The following is a 26,591-nucleotide window of genomic DNA, read 5'->3' on the forward strand; positions in this document are numbered from 1 at the left end:
AGGTGCTTGACCTCAGAGAGCCCTCCACAAACCAGAAGCTTCCACATCATCCAGAGGTCCTCAGAAATGCAGTCTCATGCCCTACCCAGACCCTGGGAATCAGAACCTGCATTTTCTGGAGACCCTCAGGTTGGTCTGAGAAGCTATGGACTAGAGCTCCCCTGAGACCCTGCCTCACAGCAGCCTAGGTCGGTGGCTGGGTTCTCCCCTGGGGTGGGGGTGGGGGTGACTCTGTTCCCTGGGGACACCAGGGACATTTTCAGTTGTTACAACTGCGGGGGGGGGGCAGTGCTCCTGGGATCTAGTGGGTTGGGGCCAGGGTGTACCACCCTTCGATGCACAGGGTGGCCCCACAGCAAAGGATGACCTGGCCCCAAGTGTCCACAGCACCAGGGGTGAGATACCCCAGATGCCTCGATGTGGGTGTCCAGGCTCTGCCATGAGTCCTTGACTTTTAACCTAAGTCTTGCCCCTTCCTGCCCCCTGCAAAGCCCCCTCAAAGCCACACAGAAAGGCCAGATGTCAATGAGTCACTTACAGTTTATTTTTGCCTGAAAGTATTTCACATCTCTGAACACAGCTACGTGACAGTAGTATTACCCATCAGGAAAAGCAACAGTGCGAAGGGAAAAGGTGGCATGTCTCGGCTCTTCTTCTTTTTTTTCTTTTTAATTTTAAGTTTTTTCTTTTTTTTTTCTTTTTTTTTTTTTTTTGCTTCTGCTTCTTCCTGCACCAGAGTGCTGTAAAGTATGGGACTGGAAGGGAGCAAATAAAACCAAACAACAGAAAACAACAACAACAACAACAACAAAACAAAACACAAAACGGAACACACTCACACGCACACACGAAATCAAACCTGGCACGGAAAATGAGTTAAGACTGAAACCCAATTTCTCTTTTTTTTTCCTTTTTTAAAAAAATGAGGGCATAGTCGGGGGGTAATAAAGTCTACCTAGCAAAGTATAAAACGACAAAAGCATGGTTTCCATTGAATAAGATTAAATATATATAAAACAATTACATTGACTGGGGGTTAGGTCTGGAGGTGCCGGAGGCGGGTGTTTGTGCTAAACCAACAGAAGAAGGGGCTTGGGGGAGAGGGGACCCCAAGTAAACCATGAGGGCTGTTCTGTACAGTGAGGGCTTGTTTATAAAAGAAATGGAGGCAGGTGTGTCTCCAGGGCAGGTGAGGGGACAGAAGGGTAGAAAGGGCGTCTGCGCTGCAGTGGTCACATTCGAGGGGTGGGGTGGGCGGTCAGGCTGGTGGAGGAGACGTCTCTCTTCTCCCAAGAGACCATGCAAAGAGGCGGGCATGCATGAGGGGACCACGGGAGGCACAGGACGGCAGGGAGGCCACAGGTCGCAGAGTCTCAGTCGGGACGGGAACAGTAGAGGCCACGGGGATGGGAGTGCTCCGGGGGAGGGGGCGGGGGCAGCTCTCCCATGGGATGGACGGGAGGACAGGTTAGCACCCCCCCCTCCAAATGTGTACAAGGGGGCCAAGAGAAAGCTGGGGCCTTGGAAGGAGCAAGACCACAAAGTGGAGGCCCCACTTTTCCTCCCCCAGCCTGACCCCCAACCCGTGAGGAAACTGGAGACTTCTGGAATCCAAGTGCACGGTGGCGGGCAGAGGGACGGAGAGACAGACAAGAGAGCATTAGCATACAGAATCCATTACGAAAAAGCAATTAATTTTCCAAGGAGGTTCTTTTTTTTTTTTTTTTTTTGTCTGTTTTGTTTCCTTTAAAAAAATAACAAGAATACTACCACTACCCCGACAGCTGACTGGTTTGTACAGTACTACACGCCAGGGTGGCCGGTGGGCGGGCGGGCGGGAGGGTCAAAGACGTCATAAATAAGAGGCAGGTCTCAGACCTGCAATTTGTCAACATTTCTTAAATAGGCGCATTATTTAAATCTTATGTACAACAAGGATCACTTTGCATAGCAATGGCGAGGACACAGGACGGTGTGATGACGGTGTCTGGGTCTGGTCCCGATGCGATGGTGGGACCCCGATGCATCCTTCCTCGGCCTCCAGACCCATCGGGGTCAGTCGAGTGATGGTGGCATCGGAGTTGACTTTTCCCACACGGCATTGAACACAAAGGCAAAGAAAATCCACAAAGGGTCCCCCCTCCCCAAGCCCCCCACCCCCACCCTCTCCCGGACCTGCTGACGCTCCTCTGGTTGCTACAAAGTCCGTTTTAGATCAGGTCAGGGTTTCCGATTATGAAGCTAAAAGAATTAGGTGGGGGCTGGGCGTGCTTACGGACCCCTCCCCACCCCCTCCCCCCCTCCGCCCTCTGCCCCCAGAAAGACGCCCCCATCTATCTCACAGCCAGGATGCGGGGTGGGACCCCGGCCCCGCTGCTCTACGGCTATCAGTCAAGAGTTATGTGTTGTAGATGCAAACTCCTTCCTGCCGAGCGGGAGCTTCACCAGGCTTCTGTGTAGCGGACGTCCACCTCCTTCAGGTTGGGAAGCTTGGCCTACGGAAGCGAGAAGGATCCAGTCCCTTCCAGAACCTGTCGGTGCCCAGCTCTACCCATGCTGGTGGCTGTGGCTGGCCTTCCCGCCGTGTCCCCACTTCGCCACGATTGGGGGCTCCTGAGCTCGGAGCTGGAGGACCTCAGGGAGAACCCAGCAGGTGGGATGTGGCCGGCCCCCGAGACAGCAGGCGACAGCTGCTGGGAAGTCCACGTCCCTGACTTAGAGGGGCTTTAGGTCACTGGCCCCGGGGGCAGGAAGCCCCAGGTGTGAGGCCCAGCCCTGCAACTTGCTGGCCGAGTGCCCTTGGGCAGAGCCCCAGCCAGTGGGAGATGGTTTCCTCATCTGTGGACGGAATCCGAGTCCAACCCTGGCCTCAGAGCACGGTACGAGGGACTAAACACAAATGCAGCGCAAAGCCAGAGCACCCTGTCCAAGACAATGCCACGTGCTCTGCAAACGGGACTGTTCTTAATTTGACCACTGTCTGTGGCCTCACAGTTGTCAGGGGTCAGGCAGGGAGAGTAAAGGGGGTCCATAAGCTACAGCTAGGGGTCACTGAGAGCCTTCCCACTGTTGCTGGACTCCAGGATCCCATCTGCTCCTCTGAGACCTGCTTCCTGCTCCCCATCCCTGCCACCCGATGCACTTCCTCTCATCCTTCTTTTATAAACAGTTGGCTTTTTCTTAACAAGCCTTCACTGTACTAGAGAGGCTGCTAACTGGCCTCCTGCCTTTACTTCCTGCCTCCCCAGCTTTCCTGTGCACTGGCCAGTGTGATCTTTTAACACATGCACCACACACACACACATACACAATTCCTCACTGTTCCTCTCCAGTGCTCAACAACCCTCAATGGCTCCCCACTGCCCAGCAAGAGGTTATAAACTAGGCTGGCAGTCACCAGTGCAGTATTATTTAAAAAACATTCAGGCCAGCCTTTCAAAATTAGGAGACTGCAACCGAAGAATCTAGATTTCCAGTTTCTCTTGAAAACTGGGAAGAACTGCCCAGCCTCACCTGCCTTGCACAGAGCAGAGGCCGCCTCCCCCATGGCAGGCAGCCTCCAGTCTGCCCTGAGTCCTTGAAACAGAGGCTGGGCATCACTGGCCAGGATCATCAAGTCAGCACCACGTGTCTCCCAAATGTGTGAGAGATGCACGCCGACTGAATGGGACCTTTCTTCCCAGGCGGCTCATTACAACTCTTTCCCACTTGGACTCTGGAGCACTAACACCTCTACTTCTTCAGTGAGGTCCCTGGGGTTGGGGCTAAAATGCCCACCTGATTTGGCAGGTCTGGGAGGTGCTTGTCTGATGACCTCCGAGTGAGGCTGATGGTATTGGGGTCTGAGCCCCCTGGGTAGGCACTCTGGCCGCCTGCTCTGGCCCTTCCCGCAGCCCCTGCCCTCTGCTTTCCATGTGCTCCTCGGGCACCTTAGCAGTCTCCCTCTTTTGCCCTGCCTGGCAGACTCACTTCTTAAGACTCCCTTTCAGGGAAGCTCTTCCACCCCAATGAACAGAGCTGGCCATCCCCTCCCTGCTGGCCCATGAGCCCCGTTCTGCCTCAGTTTGCTATGATATTCTGTCTGCTGGGACTGAGCTTCCTGCCGGGCACAAGTGAGCCAGCCATACCTTGGCGTCTCTGTCCTCAGCACAGGCCTGGCACACAGTAGGTGGTGCATCTGGAGGCTTGGCCACGGAGTGAGCACCCCAGGCTGCCTGCCTGGCTGAGCTGGAGGGGAAGCTAGGAGGGGAGGTCCTGCTGGTGGTGGGCCTTGGCTGAGAGCTGTGGAGGACCCCCTCCATTGGATTCTAGGGATCCCAGGTGCCGTTGCACTCCTGGCACCATCTGTGTCTCCTAGCCTAGCCCTTCCCTCCCAGGGCCCTGGCTCTGCAGCCACGCCCACTCCTCTGGGCCCAGGAGCCTGTTGAAGACCCAGCCCATCCAACCCTGACAAGATACGCTTTTTTACAAACAAAATATGCCTGCCTTCCACAATTCAGATCCTCTTTCTTTCCTTGATTCTAATTTGTCAGCTATGTGACTGCAAAAATTCTCCATGCTGCTACTCTTACGCACACTCCAAAAACCTATTTTCCATGTAACAGCCAGAACAAGCTTTTAAAAATGCAACTCATCACCCTGCTTAGAGCCTCTGAAAGCTTTCCACTGAACTTGGATGAAATCCAGAGTCCTTCTGTGACCTATGAGGGCTTATTTCATCTGGTCCCAGTCTGTCTCTTGCTTTCTAAAGTCTCATTTGCTACAAAGTCAGTTTGTGCCAACCCTTTCTGCCTCAGGACCTTTGCACTTGCAAAGGAAGGAAGGAAGGAAGATGGGAGGGAGGAGGGAAGGAAGGGATTACCTTCAGGTCTTCGTAGGTGTCAGCCGAGAGCTTGGTGCTATTCATGTTCAAGCTGCAGAGACTCTTCATGGCTGTACAGGGACAGACAGACAGTCACTAGGTCAGTGAGACCCCCACAGGGGCAGCTGTAGGTACAAGATCGTCAAGCTGGGGTTTCTGATTGAGTTTCCAAGGCCTCTGTTTAGGAGACAGGGTGGAGGAGGTGGAGTTTCAGAGGCAAAGCCAGGGGCCACTAAGTACAGAACGTCTATTTCAGGCGGGTGATGATTTGAACTGGGCCTCTGTCCTCTCCCTGCCCTCTGAGCCTCCCTCCCTTCTGGTTCCTCTACCCTGTCCTTGCACTGCCCACTTCCAAATGTCCCCAGAGCTCACCTACCACACTGCAGACAAGCCCTCATCTCTCAAGGAAACCCCAGAAGCTCTCCTACTAGGAGCTGACCCAGCTCCTCGAAAGCAGGTCTCACACTTCGGTTTTGCATCAAGGGGAGCACAGAAAGCCGCTGAAGACGCAGTGTGCTTTCCCACTCCCGAAGGCACCGGGGGGGGGGCTGGAGGCCCAGGAGGACCCTCGCCCCTCCCCAGCCACCCAGAGTGTGCCACCGACCTTGCAGGAGTCATGCCCACTGCCCAGCATGCCTCCCCCTTGGCCACTTCACATCTTTCACCCCCAGATCCAGTCACCTCCCTGGGAAGCCTTTCTTGATTCCTCCCAGCTGAGGCACAGGGCCTCTCATCCAAACCTGAAAATGGGAAGTGCACACTCCCAGGCTCCACATCGCCCAAGATGTGAGTTCAGCAGATTCGGGTTAAGGTACAGGAATCGGCAAGTCTCGGTTCCTCGTGTGTTTTGCGGCTCCTTCTACCAGGGAAGTGCTTCTCAAACTTTAATGTGCGTGAGGGTCACCCACGTAGTTTCTAACTTAGCAGTATGGGGCAGGGCCCTAGAGACTGCATTTTTAACCAGCTCCCGGTGTGACAGCATCAGGAGGGTCTGGGCTGGGCCTTACTCATGTTTCCCCCTTTCCTCTAGAATACGAGCTCCACGAGGGCAGGAAACTCCCCCCGCACACTGCCCGGTGCGTGGTGTTACATCTGCCACGTGAATGACTGAATGAATGAATGAATACACAAACGAATGAATGGACTCACAGCTGAGAGCCAGCAGGCCGGCGTCGGTGACGGGCGTCTCACACAGGTTCAGCACCTGGAGCATGGTGAGGTGTTCCGACAGGAGCCGCAGGCCGGCGTCTCCAAACTGTGGGGCAGAGACCCTCTCAGCCTGGAGACCAACTCTGGTCCCCCGGGCCCCCTGGGGCTTCGACTCCGAGGCTGGGGCTGGGGCAGTGGCGGACGAAGGAGACAGGGACAGATCATGGTCCTGAGGCCCTGGGCCCTTCACACCTCAGGACCTGCTCTCACTTCTCTTCAGAGACTCCAGTGCCCTGACCTGGGTTCAGATCCAGCTTCTGCCGGTGGACGTGGACCAGACACGGGCCCCGCCAGGAGACGGTGCCACCATCTGTCTGGGGGCGCTTTGAACTCAGTGACTCGTGGCTACAGGGCAGCCCCTCCCTGGGTGGGACAGCAGGACAGCTGGGAACACTCTCTGCGGTGAGCTGAGGGTGCTGCAGGGTCTGCACCTCACACAGGGGGTGGGGAACCACGCGTGCTGATCCACGCCAAGTGCTTAACACTCAATCAATGCTGCACGCAGACAGCGGGCACTGGGTACTGCGGTCATTGTTATAACAAACAGATCCACAAGCCGCACCCCCACCCCCACTGCACATGTCCGCTCCACCTTTCAGCACCTCTACGACTGCCCAGCACATCCCTGCTCTGGGGCCTTGGCAACTCTAACTGTGAAACGGGCCACTGGGCTCACGAAAGCCTAAACTTCCTCTGGCCTGGGACACTCTGGGGGACATGGGCGCTGAGTTGGGGAGGCGGTGGTGTGATCAAGCAACTGGACCCCTGGGTTTTGGGCAGAAAGGCCAGCCATGGAGGAGGGTGCAGGGCAGGAATGGGGCAGGGGTGCCCAGTGGGCAGGGAGGGGGGAGGGGGCAGGGTGTGGGGCAGGCTGCCTGTACCTGAGTGGACCACAGGTTTAGCTGCTTGAGAGAAGGCAGTTTGATGAGGTGCTCAGCGCAGGCACTGGTTACATTGGTGAAGGCCAAACTGAGGTTCTCCAGGTTTCCGAAGGAGCCAGAGCTCAGCAAACGAGCCAAGTCGGCATCCTGCAGGTGGATGGATGGATGGGCAGGCGGGGTCTCAAGAGAGGCCTTGGGCCTTCCTCTCCCTTCCCCCCAAGAAAGCTGCAGCTGGGGGGACATCATGGCCCAGTGGGCTGGGCCAAGGGAGGGGCGTCAGGGAGGGTGGGGCTGCCTCCGTGCATGTCTCCGTGGGTGGCAGCTGCCCAGCCAGGAGAAAGCCTTCAGTGCTGTGACTCACACCTTGAGTCATGACTGGGGTGTTCTGAGGCCATCTCCCTCCCCCAGGCGTGTGTGCGTGTGTCAGTCCAACCATCTCACTTCCCAGATGGCAGCTCGTGCCCTTTTCCCACCTGCAAGCACCGAGGCCCCCCAATTCTAAGACCAACGGAGATCAGTGAGTATGGGAGCACTAGACTCTGAGCCCACTGAGGGTAATATCCATTTTCCTTTCCATCTTTGTGATAGAATCCTTGAGTTTTAGCTGCCACTTGGTTGCCCTGAATTAAGGCTAATTTTCCAGCCAGGTGGGGCCATGTGCTAAAATCTGGACAATGGGATATAAGCAGATGTGTCCAATGGAACTTCCAGGAGGGTCCTTAAAGGGAAGGGGCATGTTCTTCTTTGCCTCGTCCTCCTTCCTCCTGGCTTAAATGGAGACAAGATGGCTGGAGCTTGAGCAGCCTTTTTGGACCATGAAGTGGAAGCTATGTGCCAAGGTCAGTGGGGCAGCAAGATAGAAGGACATAAGATCCCTGAAGACTTTGTAAAATGGGGAAGGAAAGAGGCATCAACCTCATAGGCTTGTTGTGAGGATAAAATGAACTATGAGTACAGTATCTGATACGTGAATGCTCAATGAATGTTAGCTATTATGACCATTACTATGAATAACTGATAACATAGCAACATTAATATCAACTATAATCTTTATCATAATGTTTGGTTTCCTGCAACCCAGTTCCCTCCTGGAAAAGCTGGCTTGTCAAGTACCACAGGGTCCTTGTTCACCTGCCCCCATCACCTCCAACAGACACTGTCTGCTGCTCCCCACCAGGGAGGACGAACCCACCTTCCCTCCACCCAGCCCAGCCGGAGAATGAAAACAACTCACTGTGGACTTGGAGGGCAGTGTTAGCCTGGTGGGCCCGCCTTTCCTTTGCTGCAACAGAAGTCAGACTGATTACACCCCCACTCTTTTCCCTGAGACTCCACCCTGTGTCTCCACCTCTATTAACACCTCTCATGGCACTATTTGTATTTCTTGGTAGTAGAAGGCAACGCGGTGGTCTTGGTCTCAGGGGCAGACCCCATGGCAATATCCGAAGGCAGGTGGTTTATTAGAGGGTTGATCCCAAGAAACGCCAGCAGGGGGGTGGGGAAGTGAGGCTGTGTAGGCCACTAAAGGAAGAGGGTATTATTACCCCATCTACCCCTGGGGCCCCTGGGAAATAGTGGAGAAGTCACGTCTCAGGGAGATCCCACCTGAAGGTGAGTGTTTATACATCTTCTCCCATTAGTCATTGGTTAAGAGCTGTTCCAGGAGACCAGGGGGCGTGAATTCTTTACCCCTTCCGTCCTGCTGTGCACGTGGATAGGGAAAATCCTTTGGCCAAGAGGTGCGGGTGCTGGCATTTGGAAATTAAGCCTCCATTTGCTGAAATGAAGGGCCTACAGGATGTGGGGGAGGGAGGGTGCACAGAGACAGTGACTGCCATGCATGGCTCTGAGGGTGAGACAGGATGCAGCCCTGGCCAGGCCCCACATGGGCTGTTTGACATTGGCCCATGGACTTGACCTCTCTGATCATCTGGTAACCTGCCTGGTAATCCTGACACCTTTGGGTCTGGAGGAGGGTTCAGTGAGACAGAGGCCCACACAGGTGCCACGGTCTCTGGGCTTTACCCCATGACACCCAGCCGTGCTCAGGCTGGCCGAGCGCGGGAGCCCCGGGAGTCGGGCCGCGGACTCACCAGCTCCTTCAGCTCCCGCTGCCGGTCGCACAGCTGCTCGTACATGCGCTTGCCTACACCCGTGCTCTCCAGGGTCGAGATGATCTGCAGCTGAGTGTCGTTGTTGTCGATGATGTTGTATTCCAGCATCAGGCACAGGATCTGCCCGCAAGAGCCGGGAGGCGTGTTACTGCCAGCCCGAGACTCTGGGACCAAACCCTCGGCCTGTCCCAGCAGCCCCACACGCCCGGAGACGGGGCCAAGCTCAGCATGCCCTGTGCATGCCAAGGTCATATAGCAAAAATCAAGAACCATGCTCTCTCCCTTGCCCTCTGCACTTCCGGTTGTGTGATGGTGGGCAAACTGCCTACCCAGAGTGCCCTCTGTGCCCTGGGAACGTGAGTGGACACGCACTGAGTGCACAGTACATTCTGGTAAACATGTGTGGGCACAATACACACCCGGCCCCTGAGGGCTGGCAGAACCCAAAAGACCAGACACCTCTTTCTATCCCTCGTTCTTCCCCTGGTGCCTGGCACATAGTAGATGTTCAAGACACTGAGCTGGCGCCCTGGGGAACATCTGCCTTCCATCTCTCTGCTCAGTCCTCTCTCCACAAGTTCCCCTGTACTAGGTGGTTGGAACAAGCATGTGGATCAAACGCCGAGCAACTCCCCAGGACCTTTGAGTACCTGGTAGGCTCTTCACACATGTCTACGGCATCCTGAGCCTCTCATCCTCTGGACTCACCGTGTTCCAGCCACCCTGGCCTCCTCCCTGTTCTGCCACCAAGGCCTTGGCATATGCTGTCCTCATGGCCTCCTCCCTTCCTGCCACAGGGCCTTGGCATATGCTGTCCCCACGGCCAGGGATGCTCTGCTCCTGCCTTCTTGCTAACTCCTCCTTGGTCCTCAAATCTCATCCACCATAACTCTCACTTGCACAGAAAGCTCAGGTGGTCAAATTCTTTGATGCTCTTCCCGGTGAGAGATGAAGTCTAATTTCCAACCCCTTGACTACAGGCCAGCCTTGGTGACTCACTTCTAATGGGTGGAAAGTGGCAGAAGTGATGCTGCCTGACTTCTGAGGCTGAGTTAAAGTGATATGGCTTCTGCCTGATCTCTCTCTGGACAGTGGCTCTGGGAGCCCCAGACATCTGGGGACTGTTGGGGAGACAGAGGTGATGTGAGTACCTGGGGCTGGCATGTACTCCCTGGTGGGTGGGAAGGCTATGACCAAGGCTGCTGTGTGGACATGCAGAGTCCCAGCTTGTTTTCTGCCACCTGGGAGCCCCACCTGCTCCAGTCTCCACTGGTGGAGTCCCCTCAGCCCAGTGCCAGACATGTGAGGGAAGCAGCCTTGGGAGGACCCAGCCCATCCCAATGACTGTGACCCCATGAAGGACCCAGAGTGAGAAGTGGTCAGCTGAGCCCAGTCACCCCAAGACTCATGAGTAAAACAGATGAGTATTAGTGTTTGAAGCCCCCAGCTGGGGTGGTCTGTTCTGCAGTAGCAGACAAATGGAACAGAAACATGCCCGATCCTGGACCAACACAGATCACAAGTGAAATTAAAGTGACATTAACAGATCATCTGATGACGGCCTCCTGCTCCCACTAAATTCAGGAGGGCTGGGCTGTGCCTGCCTTGCCCGCTGCCTGTCCTCAGCTCCAGCACAAGCCCTGGGCCCCAAGGAGGTGCTCCAACAACAAGGACAAAGGCCGGCGAGTCAGCAGCGCTGCTGGGACCGGGCTGGCTCCTTACCTCCACCATGGTCTGGTTCCCCCTCAGCGCGAGAAGCATGCAGGGTCCCAGCTTGTTTTCTGCCAGGGAGAGCAGGAATTTTTTGGTCTTGTAACAGGAGCCCATGAGGATGTGCACCTGTGAGGAGAGATGGCCCAGGTGAAGGGCAGTGACCGCCACAAGGCTGTGGCCCATGGTGCCTGCTGAAAGGATCATGAAACCAGAAGACATGGATCAGACACAGTCCATACCCTGCCTGGACCCTAGATCTGAAATGATCACCAGACCCTCCCTGGGAGATTCAAAAGGCCTCTCTCTGACACAGGCTCCACCATGGATGAACCTCGGGGGCACTGTGCTGAGTGAGGCAAGCCAGTCACCAAAGGACATATCCTGTAAGATCCCACTCATGGGAGGGACTGTGAGGCAGAGTCATTGAGACAGAAAGGAGAGGCGTGGTGGCCAGGGCTAGGGGAGAGGCTGGGGAGTTTAGTGGGGACAGTTTCAGTCTGGGAAGAAGAAACAGTTCTGGAGACATATGGTGGTGATGATTGTAGAACTGTACACTTACAAATGGTTAAGATGGTAAAAGTTATGTTATGTACATTTTACCCCCTCCCCCGCCACACACACACAAGCTCCCTCTCTGTTCCCCTTGGGATTCTGTGGACATTTGGCTCTTCTCAGCACTGTCGAACCTGGAGGAAACTTCTGGGCAGCTCTTGCTCAGGGCACACAGGCCCAGCCCTCACATGCAGACGGGGGACTGTATGGAGCCCTACCTCCCCTCCCCAAGCCCTCCGTGAGCCCTGAAGGTATTATGAGAGATCACCTGCTCTAGAAATTCAAGAATGGGTAAATTCTGCTCCATCTCAGGTTTTGTGTGGGGCAGGCATTAAGAAAACTATGTTTCTTTCTGGTGTATCTGGGGATGAAGCCCAAGGGCAGGGGTCCCCAACCAACGGGCTGGAAGGCCAAACACCTAGTTTGCGCTCCCCTGACTTCACGTAAGAACAAATGCCCTTCCATGGTTGGAAATGGCAGCCTAATCAAGGGGACCTCTTCCATGCCATGCGTCTCCATGGAAACGATGCACTGCCATCCCAGGGGCTGCCTGCCTTCTTCCCCACGTATATTTTTTTTTCTGCTCCATCATTAACAATTCTGGCACACAAATGCAATCTCTCAGGCTGGGAAGCTGCCAGCTCCCTGACTTCTTTCTCACACAGAGGCCCCATACCAAGGGGTGGGGGAACAACAGGGAGTTGCCATGGTGAAGCTGTGACATCAGAGGAACCCGTGAGAGGTGAGAGAGAGGTGGTGCAGGCAGGCAGGACCGGCATTTCCAGGACACACAGGCCACTCAAAGGGGACCCGTCAGGCTGCAGGTAAGGGGTGGAGAGCGAGTGCATAAGGAAAGGAACCTAAAAATAAGCCCCTTTCAAGAAACGTTCCAGAGGCGGTGTCTGGGTTTGTTGTCACTGCACAAACACGGCCGCTAAGTTCGCTGTGGTGTTCTGAGCTGCTCACCCAGCAGAACTGGCCGCCCAAGAGGGATGCGAATAACCACAGCCATCACTTCCAAGCACTGACTGTGCGTCAGGCCCTGGCCAGTCACCTCGCATCTATTAGTGCAGACAATTGCCATGGTGACCCTGAGACACCAGCACTGAGCACTCTGTTCCACAGATGAGGAAACTGAAGCCCAGAGAGGGAGTTTACTGGTCCAAGGATATCAGGCTAGCACAGCACGGCTGCAACCTTAGCCAGGTCTGGCCGAGGCTTGTGCCTTCTCATGGAGTGGAACATGCATGATTGTGGAACAGAGATAGTTTTGTCAGTAAGCAGACTAGGCCACCCAGAGGAGCACCTGCCCTGGGGGAGGGGCTTCTGGGCTGCCTTTCACCAGACGGACACTCTCTGCTACTGGAGGAAGAGCCAGCTCTGGACAGCGTGAGCCTGGCCAAGAGAGGAACTTGGAGGCCAGAGACCTGTGTGATCTTGGGCCGGCCACTGCACCTCTCTGGACCTGTTTCAATATAGGTGTAGTTAAGGGATAGGGTTGCCATGAAGACTGTTTGATACTGTGCACAAAGAAAGTACTGGAAGTCACCAAGGATGCTGTTATGGGTTTGGTGACCTCAGACCCTCATCTCCAAGTTGGGCCAGTCATCCTGACCTTATTGCAAAGATTGGACAAGCTGGTGGATCTGCAGCGCCTTCTAGGATCCCTGTGCACTTGAAGCACTCAGTCCCTTGAATGTCGCCTGCCACTACAGCAAACCACATGAGCTTGGGCAGTAAACACTTTGTCTGTAAAATGGGGTGACAGGAGGTGTCACCTCCTCACATCCTGAGGGAGCCTGAGTGAGAGCAGGACTGTTAAGCCCTTGGCTCAGTGCCTCCCAGGTAAGAAACAAGAAAGTGACATTTGTGGCTGTTGCCACCACTGCTGTTTTCACCAGCAGCATCCTTTTAGCCTGGAGATTCCCAGGCTGGCCGCAGCCAGTGCTTGCCCCCAGCTCCGGTCCAGTCCCAACGTACCATGCTGGCGAACAGCTCCCCGTCATCGTCGCAGGCCACCCCTCCGGGGCTGTAGAGCTGAAACCAGCCATCTTTGCCAGCACGCACGCTCAGCAGGCACGAGTGGACCTGCCACAGAGAGAAGCACTCAGTCAGCTCCCTGCAGACCCGACCATAACAGTGCCCACGGTCCACACATGCAAATGTCAAAGGCTAGGACAAGTCCTGCAGTTCAGAGATCTGTTTGACTTTGTTTAGTCCAGAGACTCCCAGCCTTCCACTAAATTCCATGGAAGGCCTTCTGGGGAAAACCGTGGTACCTGGAAACCACAGAACTCTAGCCATTTGCCTCCAGCTCTCCGGGATGGAGGGCCGGGCCCTGGCTCAGGTCACTGTCCTGAATGAAGCAAGGCTGTGGCCAAGGCAGGGTAGAGGCACAAGGCGAATGCTCAGACCCAGCCTCCCTTCTCCTATGCCTTTGACGGGGGCATTTCTTTTCTCCTTTCTGTCTGGGTCTCTGCGTCTCCAGCTCCTCTCTCTCTGCCCTCCTTTCTTTCCGAGCCTCTGCCCTGCTCACTCTCTGGGTTTCTGCTCCCTCTACTACTGACCCTTACTCCCAGGGCATCTGCCTGCTTCCCTCCTGAGCTTCCTACTTCACCCTTGTGGGCGAAGACCCTTGGGTGAGTCTCTGTCTTGTTAAACTCCCTCTCCCACTCTCACTGGGACTCGGCCACCTTCTCGTTAGGAGAAAGGGTCTCTGTCCAGAGTGGGGGGCAATTTCAATGCCCAAAGCACAGGTCTCTCCATGGCTCCCAGATGCCTTCCCAGAGCTCCATGAGTCTGTGTGTGGGTGGTGTGTGTGCAAACACGTGTGCTTGTGTGGGAGGAATTCCACATCCACCCCGGCCCTGCTGTAATTGCAGAGAGAGAGAGAGAAACAAAGGCTTTTGTTTCTCCTTCTCCTCCCTGTCCTCAGAAGGGAGCTGAGGGAAGTGTCCCACCATTTCCTTCAGGACTGAAGGACGATCTGCTGCCCAGAGTCACTTACTCACAGATGCTCAATTGATCACAACCCACACACAAGTAAACAGAAAACAGGGGTGGTGGTGCTTTGATTTTTCCCTCTGAGTTGGAAGACGATCAAATGTTAGCTTGTCTGCTTCAAAGAAATAAGGAACCAAGAGTATCAAACTCTATTCAACAGACAAAGAATTGATAAGAAAACAACTCCTGGCTCCATCTAGGAGGGAGGAGGTGGGAGGAAGGAGGGAAGGGGAAGAGAGGGGAGGGAGAAGAGAACCCGGAGAGGAAGTCAAAGGAGCTGGGAGTGAGAGGCAAGGCCAGGGCTTGTCCGCGGCCCCCTTGTGGGTGTTGTCCTGGCTGGTAAAGTCCCCTCCTGGCCCTTGGTGCTGCTGCTGTGCTGCTCTGGGAAGCAGCTGGTACTTTTATTCATCAATGTCAAACTTTGTGTTTGAAATAAAGCCTTGCTTTCCAGGGGAATTCTGAAAATCCGCTTCCATGCACGGTGAGGAACGCTCAGGTTTGAGAATGATGGAGACCATTACTGGTACCCAGATATTTAAAAGCTCCCTGTCTACCATTTTTGCCTTCTCCTACCATGCCTGAAGTTCACTTTTGGAATCAAACAGAATCATGGAACTTAGAACTAGATAATTCTAGATCTTTCTAGAACTAGGTTTTACAGTGTGGCTTTAAGAGAACATATTCTGGCTCCACTGAGAACAACTCCCTCCCTCTGCCCGGCCTTGTCCTCCTGCTCTGCTGGGGGTGCCCGTGCCTGAGCTTGCGCCTGCCTGGGAGCCAGATCCTCACATTCCAGAATCCATGTGCACAGAGAAGGGCCCGAGTGCCTCAGGGCAGCCCCGATTGGCCCGGTGTTCACACTGCAGGGCCAGTTACTGCACGCTCTGGAGCCTGACTCCGTGGGTTCGAATCCTGCCTCGGCCAATGTACCAGTTGTGTGACCTTGGGCATGTAATCCCAAAAGGAGGGTAATTCTGATGTAAAATGGGGCTAGTAATAGCTCCTACTCAGAGGATTCTCGTGAGGATTAAGTGAGAAAATGCATCTTCCTGACATGGGGCGAGCACCCAGTGAAGGCTGGATGTTGTCATTACAGTGATGCAGTGAAGATCGGCTGGGTGCGCTCCCGGCCCACTCTGAGTCCTTGTTCACACAGAGGCTCCAGGACGGAAGGCGGCCCTGAAGTCTGGCTGTTGCTTAGCTGTTGGAGGGACAGAGTAGCCCCTCAGAGAGGCCATAGGCCGTCATGCCCAGGAAATGAAACTCGGCTCAGATCCCAGCTCAGGCGTCTTCCCCGGCCACTGATTCTCAGAATGGCAGTACCACAGAGCATGCAATGCTATCTCGGGGCTGGTTAGGAGCCCTGATGCCAGCCTGGCCCTACATCAAGGCATGTGCTCAAGAGACAACGGGTAGGAAACTGCCTCAGGCAGCCTGAGTTTACAGTGAAACACTGCCATCACGGGCCAGGCTCAAATCCTCAGGGGTGGGGGCTGTGTCTGTGCACAGGCGAGGAGCCTTTGTGAACTGTTCTGAACGCCCTTGGGTGACAAGGAGGCCCTGACAGCCACACGCATCCTGCCGCAGCCCTGACAACACGCCTGCGAGGGAGTGAAGGAGGCCTCACCTCTTGTCGTGGGTCTTCGGCAAACCTTTGAATCACATACTTCAGTTCCCTGAAAGAGATGGGGTGGGGGCAGAGTCATTCCCAGGGTCCTGGCTTGGGTGGACCAGGATGGGGTGCTGAGGGGAGGGCTGGGGCAGGGGAGGGGAGCCTGGCTGAGCTGGTGGGATCAGGAGACGCCTGGACAGGTCTGGACACGTGTCTTGGGAGAACTTCCAGGAGGAGCCATCCTTGCCTCCCAGAATGTACGTGAAGAGGATGGGCCGGAAGGAGGGCTGGCAGCTGGGGATGACCGCAGGACAGTGGACATTCATCCCGGAAGAAGCTAACAAGGGCGTTGCCCAAATACTCACTTGGTGAACTTCTCGTGTGCGAGAGCTCTGGAGCAAAAAACAAAGGGAAAAGTGCAGTGAGCAGGGCACTTTCGAAACAGCACATTGACCCAGAGGTCTTCCTCTGGGGACAGCCAGGCTTTCTGTCTGATTCGAGGAATGAAGAGGTTGAACATGAAACACCAACATTCTGTCCCTGACTGAAACAATGGAACAAAGGCCTCCTTTGACGAGGTGATGGATTAGAGTAAGGGGAACAGGCTGGGCCCCCTGTGCCCCCAGGCCCTGCACCTGTAAACAGGAGTGGCACTCACCGGGACGCCTGTGAGTGTGTGTGTGCACGTGGGCACCAGGGACCCAGGTGTGTTTGTTAATTGTTCCACAATTAAGGTACGGCCGTACTAATTACTGCCATACATCAGAGCGGTGATCGGGGACTGCTCTCCGGGCGAGTTGCGTCAGGGGCCCAGGGTCAAGTGCGTCCCGGTGGCAGCAGCCAATGACGCCACTGCTCTCAGGAGTCAGATTTCTCCGGTCTCAATTCCTGGGGGCTCCAGGGACCAGCCAGGCCGGCAAATGGGGCAATTACTGAGTGTAATGTCCCCCTCGGAGAGCCGCATTTCATAAACACTGGCTCGTTAATCGGCTCCTGGGGGAGTTGGGAGCTGCCTCCTGGGGCCTGGCTTCTTCATATCTATCAAAACAGAGGCCTGCAGGCATTTAGGGCCTTCTCCTTGGGCCATTATCCACCAGAAGCGGTTTCTCCCTATTTTCCTGGGGTAAATTCAATACTGGGATAAGGGCCGGCAAGAGACGCGGAAGGGTCCATCTCTGGCCCCACTCACATGGAGCACAAGCTAATAATCGTAATGCAAGTAATAAGACGGCTTTTAGTGTTTGCTGTAGAGCGGATAAAGCAATTCCATACGCATTATCTTTTGATTTTTACCATGACCCCTGGAGACAGGAGAGGCAGGTTTTCCTGTTCCCATCTGATGCACAATGAAAACCGCTAACTTTACTGCGTGAAGGCATGGTGGGGAGGGCTTTGTACTCTTAGCTCAGTGCAACCATCTCACAAGGCAGTGAGGTGATTTCCCCAGTTTTTTGAGGGGAGGTTTGTGTACCCCCCCAGGGTCCCGCAGCTGAGGACTAAGGATCAACATCTCCATGTTCCACTCTTGTGTGTGTGTCCCCAGGTGCTTCCATGAGCGGACTGGTCCCCCTGCTAAGGCCTTGGTTGGCGATGGGGGTTTTTCTCTCGGGCCGGAGGGTTCCGGAGATTTGTGTGGGACTTACTCTTTGGGGAATGGAATGGGTTGAAGCAAGCTGGCCAGAGACGGTCTCCAGTCATCATAGTCGGACCTGGAACGAGAGGGGACGGCGGTCAGGTCTGGTCTGGATGAGGGGAGGTTTACAGTGCATTGTTACTGAGGGTCAAGATGGGGCGAGTGGCCGGCAGGGACTCATGGGGCTCCAGCTCTGCTCTGGTCACAGCAGCTTCCAGGGGCCCCAGGGGACAAGCAGCTGGTGCCTGCAGCATGGCCTCAAGGCCTGGCAGACAAGCCTGTGCAGAGACCTCCTCACAGCCACTGAAGGGGCTACCCACCTGCTCCCGGGGACTCCATCCTCCCTGATTTGTTCTGTCTTTTGAACTATCGAGGGGTTTTACAGGCTGACATGCATCCCCCTCAAATTCGTATGTTGAAGTCCTAACCCCTAGCACCTCAGGACTTAACTGGATGGAGGTAGGGCCTTTAAAGAGGTGAAAGAGGTAAAATGAAGTCATTAGGGTGGGTCCTAATCCAGTCTGACTGATGTCCTTATAAACAGAGATTAGGCTACAGACACCCAGAGGGACAACCATCTACAAACCGAGGAGAGAGGCCTCAGAGAACGAAAAACACCCACGCTTGATTTCAGAGTTCCAGCCTCCGGAACTGGGAGAAAACATATTTCCGTTGTTTAAGTCCCCTGGTCTGTGCTGGAACTTGGCCCAGGCAGAGGGTGGCCCCAGACCCCAGTCCTAATTCTTGGTCCTATGGCTCCAGGGCTCCTTTAGGTTTAGAATTCACTGTTTTTCAATCTTCTTTTCATCCTTTGGGCCCCTCTGCCCCCTACCCCAAGGAGCTTTCTCAACATTTTTTCCTAATTGCTCTCTCAGTATGTGCTGTATGTCCATATTTTATACCAAAAAAAGAGGACAATCTTTCCACCTCCAAGAAAAAACACTTGCCCCCAGCAATACTGCACACTTTAGATAACCCCTGGGTAGGAACTGTTCCCACCCCTCCTTCTTCCAAATAAACCGGTGATAAGGTGGCAGCCTTCAGAATCCAGCACACACCCCAGAGTGCTCGGAGGAAAGACGCAAAAGCAGGACACACACAAAAGAATTCCCAGAAAAGCCTGCTGGCGTGAGATAAGTCCTAATAGTGGTACCAGCTGAGGTGTACTGAGCACTTACCAGGCCGTGCACTGGGCACAGACTGGCTTACTTAATCCTCAGAACAGGCCCTTGAGGACGGGAGTATCACACCTGCCCTACAGGTAGGAAAGAGAGGCCCTGAGGGCCTCCCGACCCACCCGATCAAGCTCGGAGCAAGGCTTCCCAGCCAGGTCCTAGGACTCCAGTGTCCGAGGCTGGGCACATGCTCTCTGCCACCCGTGGGTGGCTGGGCACAAGGAGCCCTCTTCAGGACACAGAGATCCCTTGTGATCTCATACCTGTGTGTGTCTTTTTGGGGGACGGGGGGACCATTGATTTTTGCTAACTTATCTTCCCTCCAAATCCCTCCTCACCTCACCTGTCACTGACTCACGGTTTCCAGAAAATCTAAAAGTAACAGGAGCAAACATCACAGACAGTGCTTGTCACGAGCCAGGGGCTATTCCAAGTACACACACGGTTCAGCCCATATGTTCCTCCCAGAGACCCGGTGAGCTGGCTGCACCTGCCTTCCCCATTCTATAGGTAAGAAGACAGTCTCAGTAAGAAGTACCGGCCCAAGGTCACACAGTTGGAAGGAGCTGGGGTTTGACCCCAGGAGCCCGGCTCTCACGTCTGTGCTCCTACCACTGAACAACATAGCGCCTCATGGCTCCTGTTTCCACAGGCGGAGGCTGGCCCGTTCCTTCCAGAAAAAGCACGCTCACTAGTTTTCTTTAAATAAAACATGTTCTACGTAGAAATGCCATTAAGTACAGAAAACTCTAAGGAGACAGTAACTCACCCATAATCAGAGTTCAGGGGGCCTTGCCGGGTGTGTACATACTGGGCTCCAGGGCCCGGCCCAGGGCTCACTCCTGAGCGGAAGGGGACATGATCAATGAACAGTGCGCATCACCTGTGTCGCTGGGTGCTAAGCTTGGTAAGAGGCTGGGGCTGGGGCAGGGGTCTGGGTGTAAGCCCTCTTCCTCCCGTGTCTCCCCAGCCTGGAGCTTGGCCTCCTGGTGGCTCTGCCAGGGCAGTTCACGCAGGACCAGGAGGGAGATGTGGGGATGAAGAAAGAGGAAGAGTGCAGACAGACTTCCTTCCTGCCCTCAGCCCTGCCCAGCTCCAAGTCTGCGGTTGGCTCCTGGCCCCACTCCAAATGCCAGGTCCAACTGTTTGGGGTGCACAGTGGGTGTGTTGGGCAGAGGGTGGGAAACTAGGAGCCCCGGGGAACTAGCCAGGCACAGGAATGGGCATGGGATCCCCGTGGCCAGCAGAGCACGTGCCATGAACATTCTGAGAGCAGTGCTGGGCTCCGGGCTGGCAGCCAGGCTGGCCTGGGATGGAAGAGAGAGCTGCAGGCCGGGCGACGAGAGGCCCAATTGCCCATCCCCAGGATGGACAGGTGCCTTAAGCATCCTGAGGGCCTCTGATGAGACTCAGATGTCAAGCACCACACATTTAATCCTATAATCTCCATTTACAGATGAGAAATGGAAGCCCAAAGAGGTCAGGACACCTGCTGAAGATCACAGAGCTAATGAGGGGAGAAGCTGGACTTGAACAAGGCTATGTGAGCAAGAAACCCAGGCCTCTGGCCTCAGGCTGCTCTCCACGAGTGGTTCAGAACCTAGATGGCCAAGAACTGCCTTTCTCTTGCTGCATTTGGGGTGAGTAACACCAGGGACAAGCTGGGTAGGTGAAGGGGTGGATGTGAGAAATGGGGGGCACGGCAGTTCTGAGGATCTGGGGAGCCACCTTGACCTGGCAGAGGCAGCGCATGCTTGGTGGAATTGTAACCCAACTTGACGAGTGCTGCCTAGACCAGAACTCAGACCTGTCCCGTGAACGAGATGCTTCCTCCCAGCACACCATGTCCCCCGATTCACGGGATCTTCTGCATGGCCTGGGGAGAGTGCCGACCTGCCCAGCAGAACAGCAGCCGACGTACCAGCCTGCAGGCCCTGGGGTCACGCGAGCCTCTGAGAAGCCAGAGTCCCCAGCACACTGGTCTGGGTCAGCAGGCCTGGCCCTGACGGCTGTGTGCATGCAGTGCCCAACCTGAACCCCAGCTCTCTCTTGGAGAGAGCAGCCTGGAGAACACAGGCTCCCTCGGGTGGGGGTGGGGGTAGACTCCTCAAAGGGGGTCCCGGGGGGCGAGCTAGGGCAGAACAAGACCTAGGAGACCAATGGGAGATCCATGGTATTTCTAGAAGACCATGAATGAGGCACCTAACGCAGCCCAGGGTTCAAGAAGGGTGTGTCAGGGACACACCTCATTCTGCTTTGCTCCTGCTAGTGTATAGACTTAGAAGTGTTTGCTCCCTCAAAAGGGGAACCAGCTGGCCCAGGGATTAAAATCCAAGGTAAGAAATGAGTGGCCACTATCTCTGAGGCTGGGGACCTGGGTGAATCCCCCCTCCTGCCCTGTCATCCTACCAGGGACCTTCCAGGGCTGCAGAGCGTATCCACTGGCTGCAGATGCTCCAGGGAGCATGTGGGTTTTACAGAGTGACCATGTGTCCCAGGAATTTGCATTCGAAAGTTTCCAAAGAGATCGATTCCTCTATACGAGTACATATACTATGCACAGACATACATGTACTGTACATATATGTATCTCTGCTGCTCTGAAGCTGTCATCTAAAACCCTCGCCAGGAGCCCACGCAAAGATGCTGATGATGGAGGTGGGGTGCCTGTCCTTGCCACAAGCCTGCAGGGTGCCCAGTGCTGTGACAAATGCTTGGTACACTTGAATTCACTGAATTCTCAAGGCAGCCCTGAGAGCCAGAATGTGTCAACAGGGATCCTTATCCTCATTTCACAACTGGAAAACCAAGGCTCAGAGAGGTGGATTCATTGTCCAAAATCATTTAAATGCTGGGGAGAAAGTTTGGACCCTGGTCCAGCCGACTCCCCAGCCAGTGGGTCTAACCAAGGAGGTGGTCCTTCCACCCCCCAGCCCCAGCCCAGGCACCCAGCTCCCGACCCCGAGTCCCAGTGGGAAGACAGTGGCCAGCGGAGGGCAAGCTGACCTTGAGGAAGGGCTGGCCCTGGTCCACGCCTCCTTAGACTCTCCAGCAACTCTCGCGGACTTCATCCTGTCCTACCATTGCTTGCAACCCCGCTCTCCATCTCCCAGCCTGTTGGAGGCTATTTCAGCCACTTGTTGTCTGCCAAGGTCTCCAAGCCCCCAAACAGTCCCCCTTCCCTGCACTGAACTCCTGGTGTTTCCCCTCAGCTGAGCTGCACCATCTGGCTGAGCCCACTCCTCACCGAGCAGGACCATCCTGGGCGATATCCCCGATGCCTGCCTTCCATGTGTGCCTGCAGATTCCCACACTCCATCCCACTGGACAGGTGACTTCACTGCTTTCAGTGCCTGGTGCTACTCAGATTCATAGGGACTGAGAGCAAGGGCACCAGTCGGGTTCCTGCTTTAGCACAGAACCTGGCTCACCCAGGTGTGCAGTAAGCAATGAAAGAATGCATAAATAGATGGGCAAATCAATTAATTAATGAATCGCACACAGGTGCCCAGCAGGTTAAGAGCTGGACTCTAAACAACTAGAGCCCAGGCCTGCTCTGTCCGGCTCCCAAGTCCACATTCTTTCCATTGCACCATCCAGCCCGGGCCTCCCAGGGCGATGACTTCAGCATCAACCTTGACCTGTGCTGAGAATAGTTTTCCTTTTCAAGAGTCTCCAGGGAACTTTTTGTGGCCTCTGTTAATTTTCAAAGTGTCAAATTCTAACTATTTGAGGTCCTTCCAATGGGAAAACAACTAATCAGTGTCCCTGGCTGCAAGGTGGGCGAGCTGCCCACTCCCCCAGGAAGCATTGGGGCCTGTTCTGGTGGACATGGTTGGCTAGGTTGGGCCAAGATACTAAGCATGGCTTCTTTCGCCCCCTCAACGTGCTGATAAGACCCCTCAATTTCACATAAGTTCCTGTTCTTTCATCCTTTACAAGTTACTCTCATCTGGGAGCCCTCCTATTGATAAGAGCAGATCACTTCTCACCAAGTCCAATGTCACTAAATTCTCACAATAGCCCTTCTGAGGAAGACACCCATTTTAAAGACAAGAAAACTGAGACCGAGAGAAGCCAAGAGTGCTGCCTGCAGTTCCACAGCAGATTAAGTCATAAGACCACATCTCCTCAATTCTCAGATGCACACTTCTTGCAAACCAAGTATGCACTGAATGCCACGTTGGGTTTTTTCCCCTCTCACAGTGCTGTTATTAAATCAATGGTACATCTTACTCCCATCTGTATCTTAAAATAGAGGAAACACAGTTGTAGTGGGAAAGTGTAGTAACTCCCACTTGCCCAGTATCTACGCCTGCAAGGTGCCGGCTCTGTGCTGGGGCCCGGAGCCAGGCCTCCGTCTCACTCTACTGCCTGGAGGCAGCTGTGACTCAGAGAGGGCGAGTAACCAGCCCAAGGTCATAGGCTGACATTGACATCCATGGCCCCTGAACCCAGCAGTCTGGCTCTGAAGACTATCGTACTTTGGAGCGCTTGGACCTGCTGGGGTTTTGTGGATCAGACATGTCTCCAGCCCTCCAGTGGGCCAGTGACTCCAGCAGGCAACAGAGTCAGAGAAGGAAAGTTGCTAGGAACAGAAGTTATCAGGCCTAAATCGTGTTTGGAGTTCCCCCAAGGTGAAAAAGGCTTCTAAAAGTATGAACCCTGCTTCGTGGAGAATTTCTGGCAGGATAGGAGGTGTTCCTCCAAGTGGAGATGAGGAACACCTCCTGGCTCCCAGCAGGCTGCCCCTGCCTGGCCTCCTGACCCCTACCCATGACCTGGCAGCTGGGCAATGCGGGCAGGCAGGAGGTCTGGAAGCAGATCAGCAAGAACAGAATCCTCATTCATGAGCATGTTTATGAAGAAGGAAAAAAAATCTGTATCAACTGCATGATGAAGCTCAAACCCTTAGTGCTTAATGAGAAATAGGAGCCAGCGGAAGGCCTGGGAGCTTCAGGTGTTTGCGGGAAACAGCCAGAGTCAGGGGCCGAGGGGGAGAGCAGGGCTGTCTCTGGCCTGGCGGGGCCTGCCTTAGCCAGGGTGAGGAGGAGACACGGGCCACGGGTGGCCTGTCCCTTGGAGGGCTGCCCACACCCCTGGGAGAAAGTGAGGACTCCTCCAGCCTCGGAGAAACTTGAGACATGTTGTTGGAGATGCTCCCTGAGCAGAATCTGGAATGTGCTCTGGTTAGTGTGGGTGGGGGTGTCGCTAAATGCAGCTGTGCCTCAGCTGGTCCCAGCTGCTGGAACCACGGGCCAGGCTGGAACCAACACCCCAGGAGGCCTCACTGTCTCCTTTCCCGGGTCAAAGCAGGGGCAGAGGAAGTGTTTGGGGAGCCTGTATCCACAGTCTCCTTCAAACAGGAGAAGCCACTGTGCAAAGGTGCATTGGTATTTGTGTATGCACATGTGGGAGTGTGTGCGCATGAACCTGCTCACCTTCACAGAGACCACAGGCCTTGCTTTTAGAGCATGGGGCCTCCCTAGGCACTGCCCATTCACCAGCTCACCAGGCAGCTGGCAGGTGGCCTTCACCCTCCAGGTCATGAGTGCGCTCCAGGCAGCACTTGGCTCTCAAGAGAGCAGAACAAACGCTGCAGAGCTCAGTGATGACGCAGGGCCTCAGGGAAACCCTGGTGACACTGACCAGCCCCAGGAGCCAGGCCCCCAAGATCGAGGGGCCCTGGTGCCCCGCCTCTAGTTAAGCACCGTGCATCGGTCAGATGTGACCATGCTGTCAGGCCCCAATCCCTGGGAAAAGCCCATCTCCCGCCACCAACAGCACCTGGAAAGGCATCCCTGAGAGCAAGGCAGAGTCCTGTTCTCGTGGGAGCAAGTGGGGGAGGCATCTGCTAGGTTCTCCAGGCCACGCTGCCCCACTGAACCCCAGAGCTCAGTGCAGGAAGGAAGGGAAGGGACAACCACCTGGGGCTCCAGGAACCAGGTGTGCTAGTTTGAGATGGGTCTGGGTGGTACAGTGTGAATGTGGCACTGGTAAGACCCTTGGGGACAAAGGGACAAAGACTAAGACCTCACCCCTTCATTCTAGAGTCACACAAGTGAGGCTCAGGGAGGGGCAGGCACAGGCCTGAGGCACCCAGCTCAGAAGCAGCACCACCCAGGGCAGACCGGGTCTCCTGGCTCCCACCAGCCAGGCTGCATGGAGCCTGACCTGCTCACCACACTCCCACCCTGCCCATCAGATGAGGCTGTAGGGGGCGGGGGAGGTGCTGGAACAGGACATCAAATACACACCAAGCACAAAGCAAGCACAGATCACGTAGCACAGAAACACACTCATTATGCAGGCTCATGGGCATATCTGCACACACACAGGGAAACACACACACCAACTCTTGTGCACAAATGTTCACACCCACATGTGTGCACTCACAGCCACTCATGCACAGAAGCAGCACAGGCACCCAGACACAACCACGCTTGTACACTTACACTCACAGGCATTCAAAACACAGATTTGGCCCCTACAGAGAAATCCACATATATCCCACATCCAACACATCCATATGCAGACACACACACACACACACACACACACACTCGGGCAACCACCCATGTGCTGTCATGCCCTCATACACCCAAAGCCACTTACACACATACAAGGACAATTCCAAACTCAGAATGAGCCCACACCCTACACCCTTGCAGAGGTCCACACACAAACATACTTAGCTACCCGTGTGCCCAAGCACATCCTGGCAGGTGTATATACTCACACGTTCTCAAACTTGTGGGTACACATGTATACATTATGCCCATGCATATACCGTACACGCGGGCCCAGATTCTCCACCTGTACACATAGCCCGGCATGCATCCTACATGGATATATATGTACCCCAAATGAATACCCTCATCCCTAAATCTGCATCCTGTGCACCCACACTCATGAGCACCCCAACTCAAGTGTGCACACTCGGCAGGCCCATGCTGGTGTGTTCCCGGGTAGCTGCAGAGCCCAGCCCCTCCCCTACCCGAGGGGCCGGGCAGGCCGAGGGGACACTCACAGCAGCTTGAGGATCTCCACGTAGCAGCCGAGCGTGCGGTCAGCCTGGGGGCCCAGCTCGATGCTCATGGTGCTGCAGGCGGGGCTGACCATGAGGCAGTCAATGAGGTTGGGCTCGCTGTCGTTGCCCGCGCTGGCCGTCAGCGCTGGCTTGGCAGTGCTGGCGTGCTCCACCTCCACGTGGATCTCGCTGGAGGCCACGACCACCGATTTGAGCCGTGCCTCGGACAGCGTGGCTTCCTGAGACACCAGGTCCGGGCTGGGGTGCAGAAGGCGCAGAGGTAAGGTGGGCTTCCGGTCGCAGGGCTGCTGGCAGCCATTCCGTATCTCCTTCAGGCTGGGGGAATTGTCGCGGCTGGGGGAGAGGTGGAGAGGGGTGTGAGGACAGGCCCTGGGGAGTCACAGAAGCCGCGAGCTGTGTTCTAGTGGGTGCTCCCAGGCGCCAGGCTGCACCCTGCTAAATGCCCCCAGGCCCCACGGCAATGCTGTGAGCTGGTGCCACCGGATCCCATCCCACCAGTGAGGAGACAGGCTCAGTCTGAGAAGGCAGCTTGCTCAAGGCCTCAGACAGGGAGAGTTGCACATGGTATCCAAATCCAGGCTGCCTGGCACTAAGGCACACGCTGTAGTCCCAGCACACAGCAGGCATTTGGCAGAAACTTGTGGAATGAATAAGTCAATGTTAACCTCTACACAAGAATCGTAAGGGCCTCAGTGTTCACCTCCACCAAGAAGCCTTCCCTGGCCACCTTCCTGACACACCAAGGAGACCTGCTAAGCGACCATGCTTCTTGTCACTTCCTGTAGTC

General features: G+C 55.1%; 1 protein-coding gene across 3 annotated transcripts in view; it reads right to left on the bottom strand.

Annotated features, from left to right (window-relative positions):
- Positions 1-522: 522 nt before the first annotated feature.
- Positions 523-26,591, bottom strand: part of CMIP (c-Maf inducing protein) — a 220,598-nt gene continuing 194,529 nt past the window's right edge. For all 3 annotated transcript variants that reach the window (XM_074370363.1, XM_010967605.3, XM_045505419.2), the window contains 12 exons: positions 25,784-26,137; positions 17,589-17,654; positions 16,311-16,337; positions 15,961-16,009; positions 13,311-13,418; positions 10,788-10,904; positions 9,045-9,185; positions 8,186-8,233; positions 6,952-7,098; positions 6,011-6,116; positions 4,862-4,932; positions 523-2,495 (listed from right to left, as the gene is read on the bottom strand). In XM_074370363.1, coding sequence (XP_074226464.1) covers positions 2,442-2,495; positions 4,862-4,932; positions 6,011-6,116; positions 6,952-7,098; positions 8,186-8,233; positions 9,045-9,185; positions 10,788-10,904; positions 13,311-13,418; positions 15,961-16,009; positions 16,311-16,337; positions 17,589-17,654; positions 25,784-26,137 — 1,288 coding nt within the window. In that variant the 3' untranslated portion in view covers positions 523-2,441. The remainder of the gene's footprint in view (positions 2,496-4,861; positions 4,933-6,010; positions 6,117-6,951; positions 7,099-8,185; positions 8,234-9,044; positions 9,186-10,787; positions 10,905-13,310; positions 13,419-15,960; positions 16,010-16,310; positions 16,338-17,588; positions 17,655-25,783; positions 26,138-26,591) is intronic.

This window comes from Camelus bactrianus, chromosome 9 (genome assembly GCF_048773025.1).
Source record: "Camelus bactrianus isolate YW-2024 breed Bactrian camel chromosome 9, ASM4877302v1, whole genome shotgun sequence".
Lineage (NCBI taxonomy): Eukaryota > Metazoa > Chordata > Mammalia > Artiodactyla > Camelidae > Camelus > Camelus bactrianus.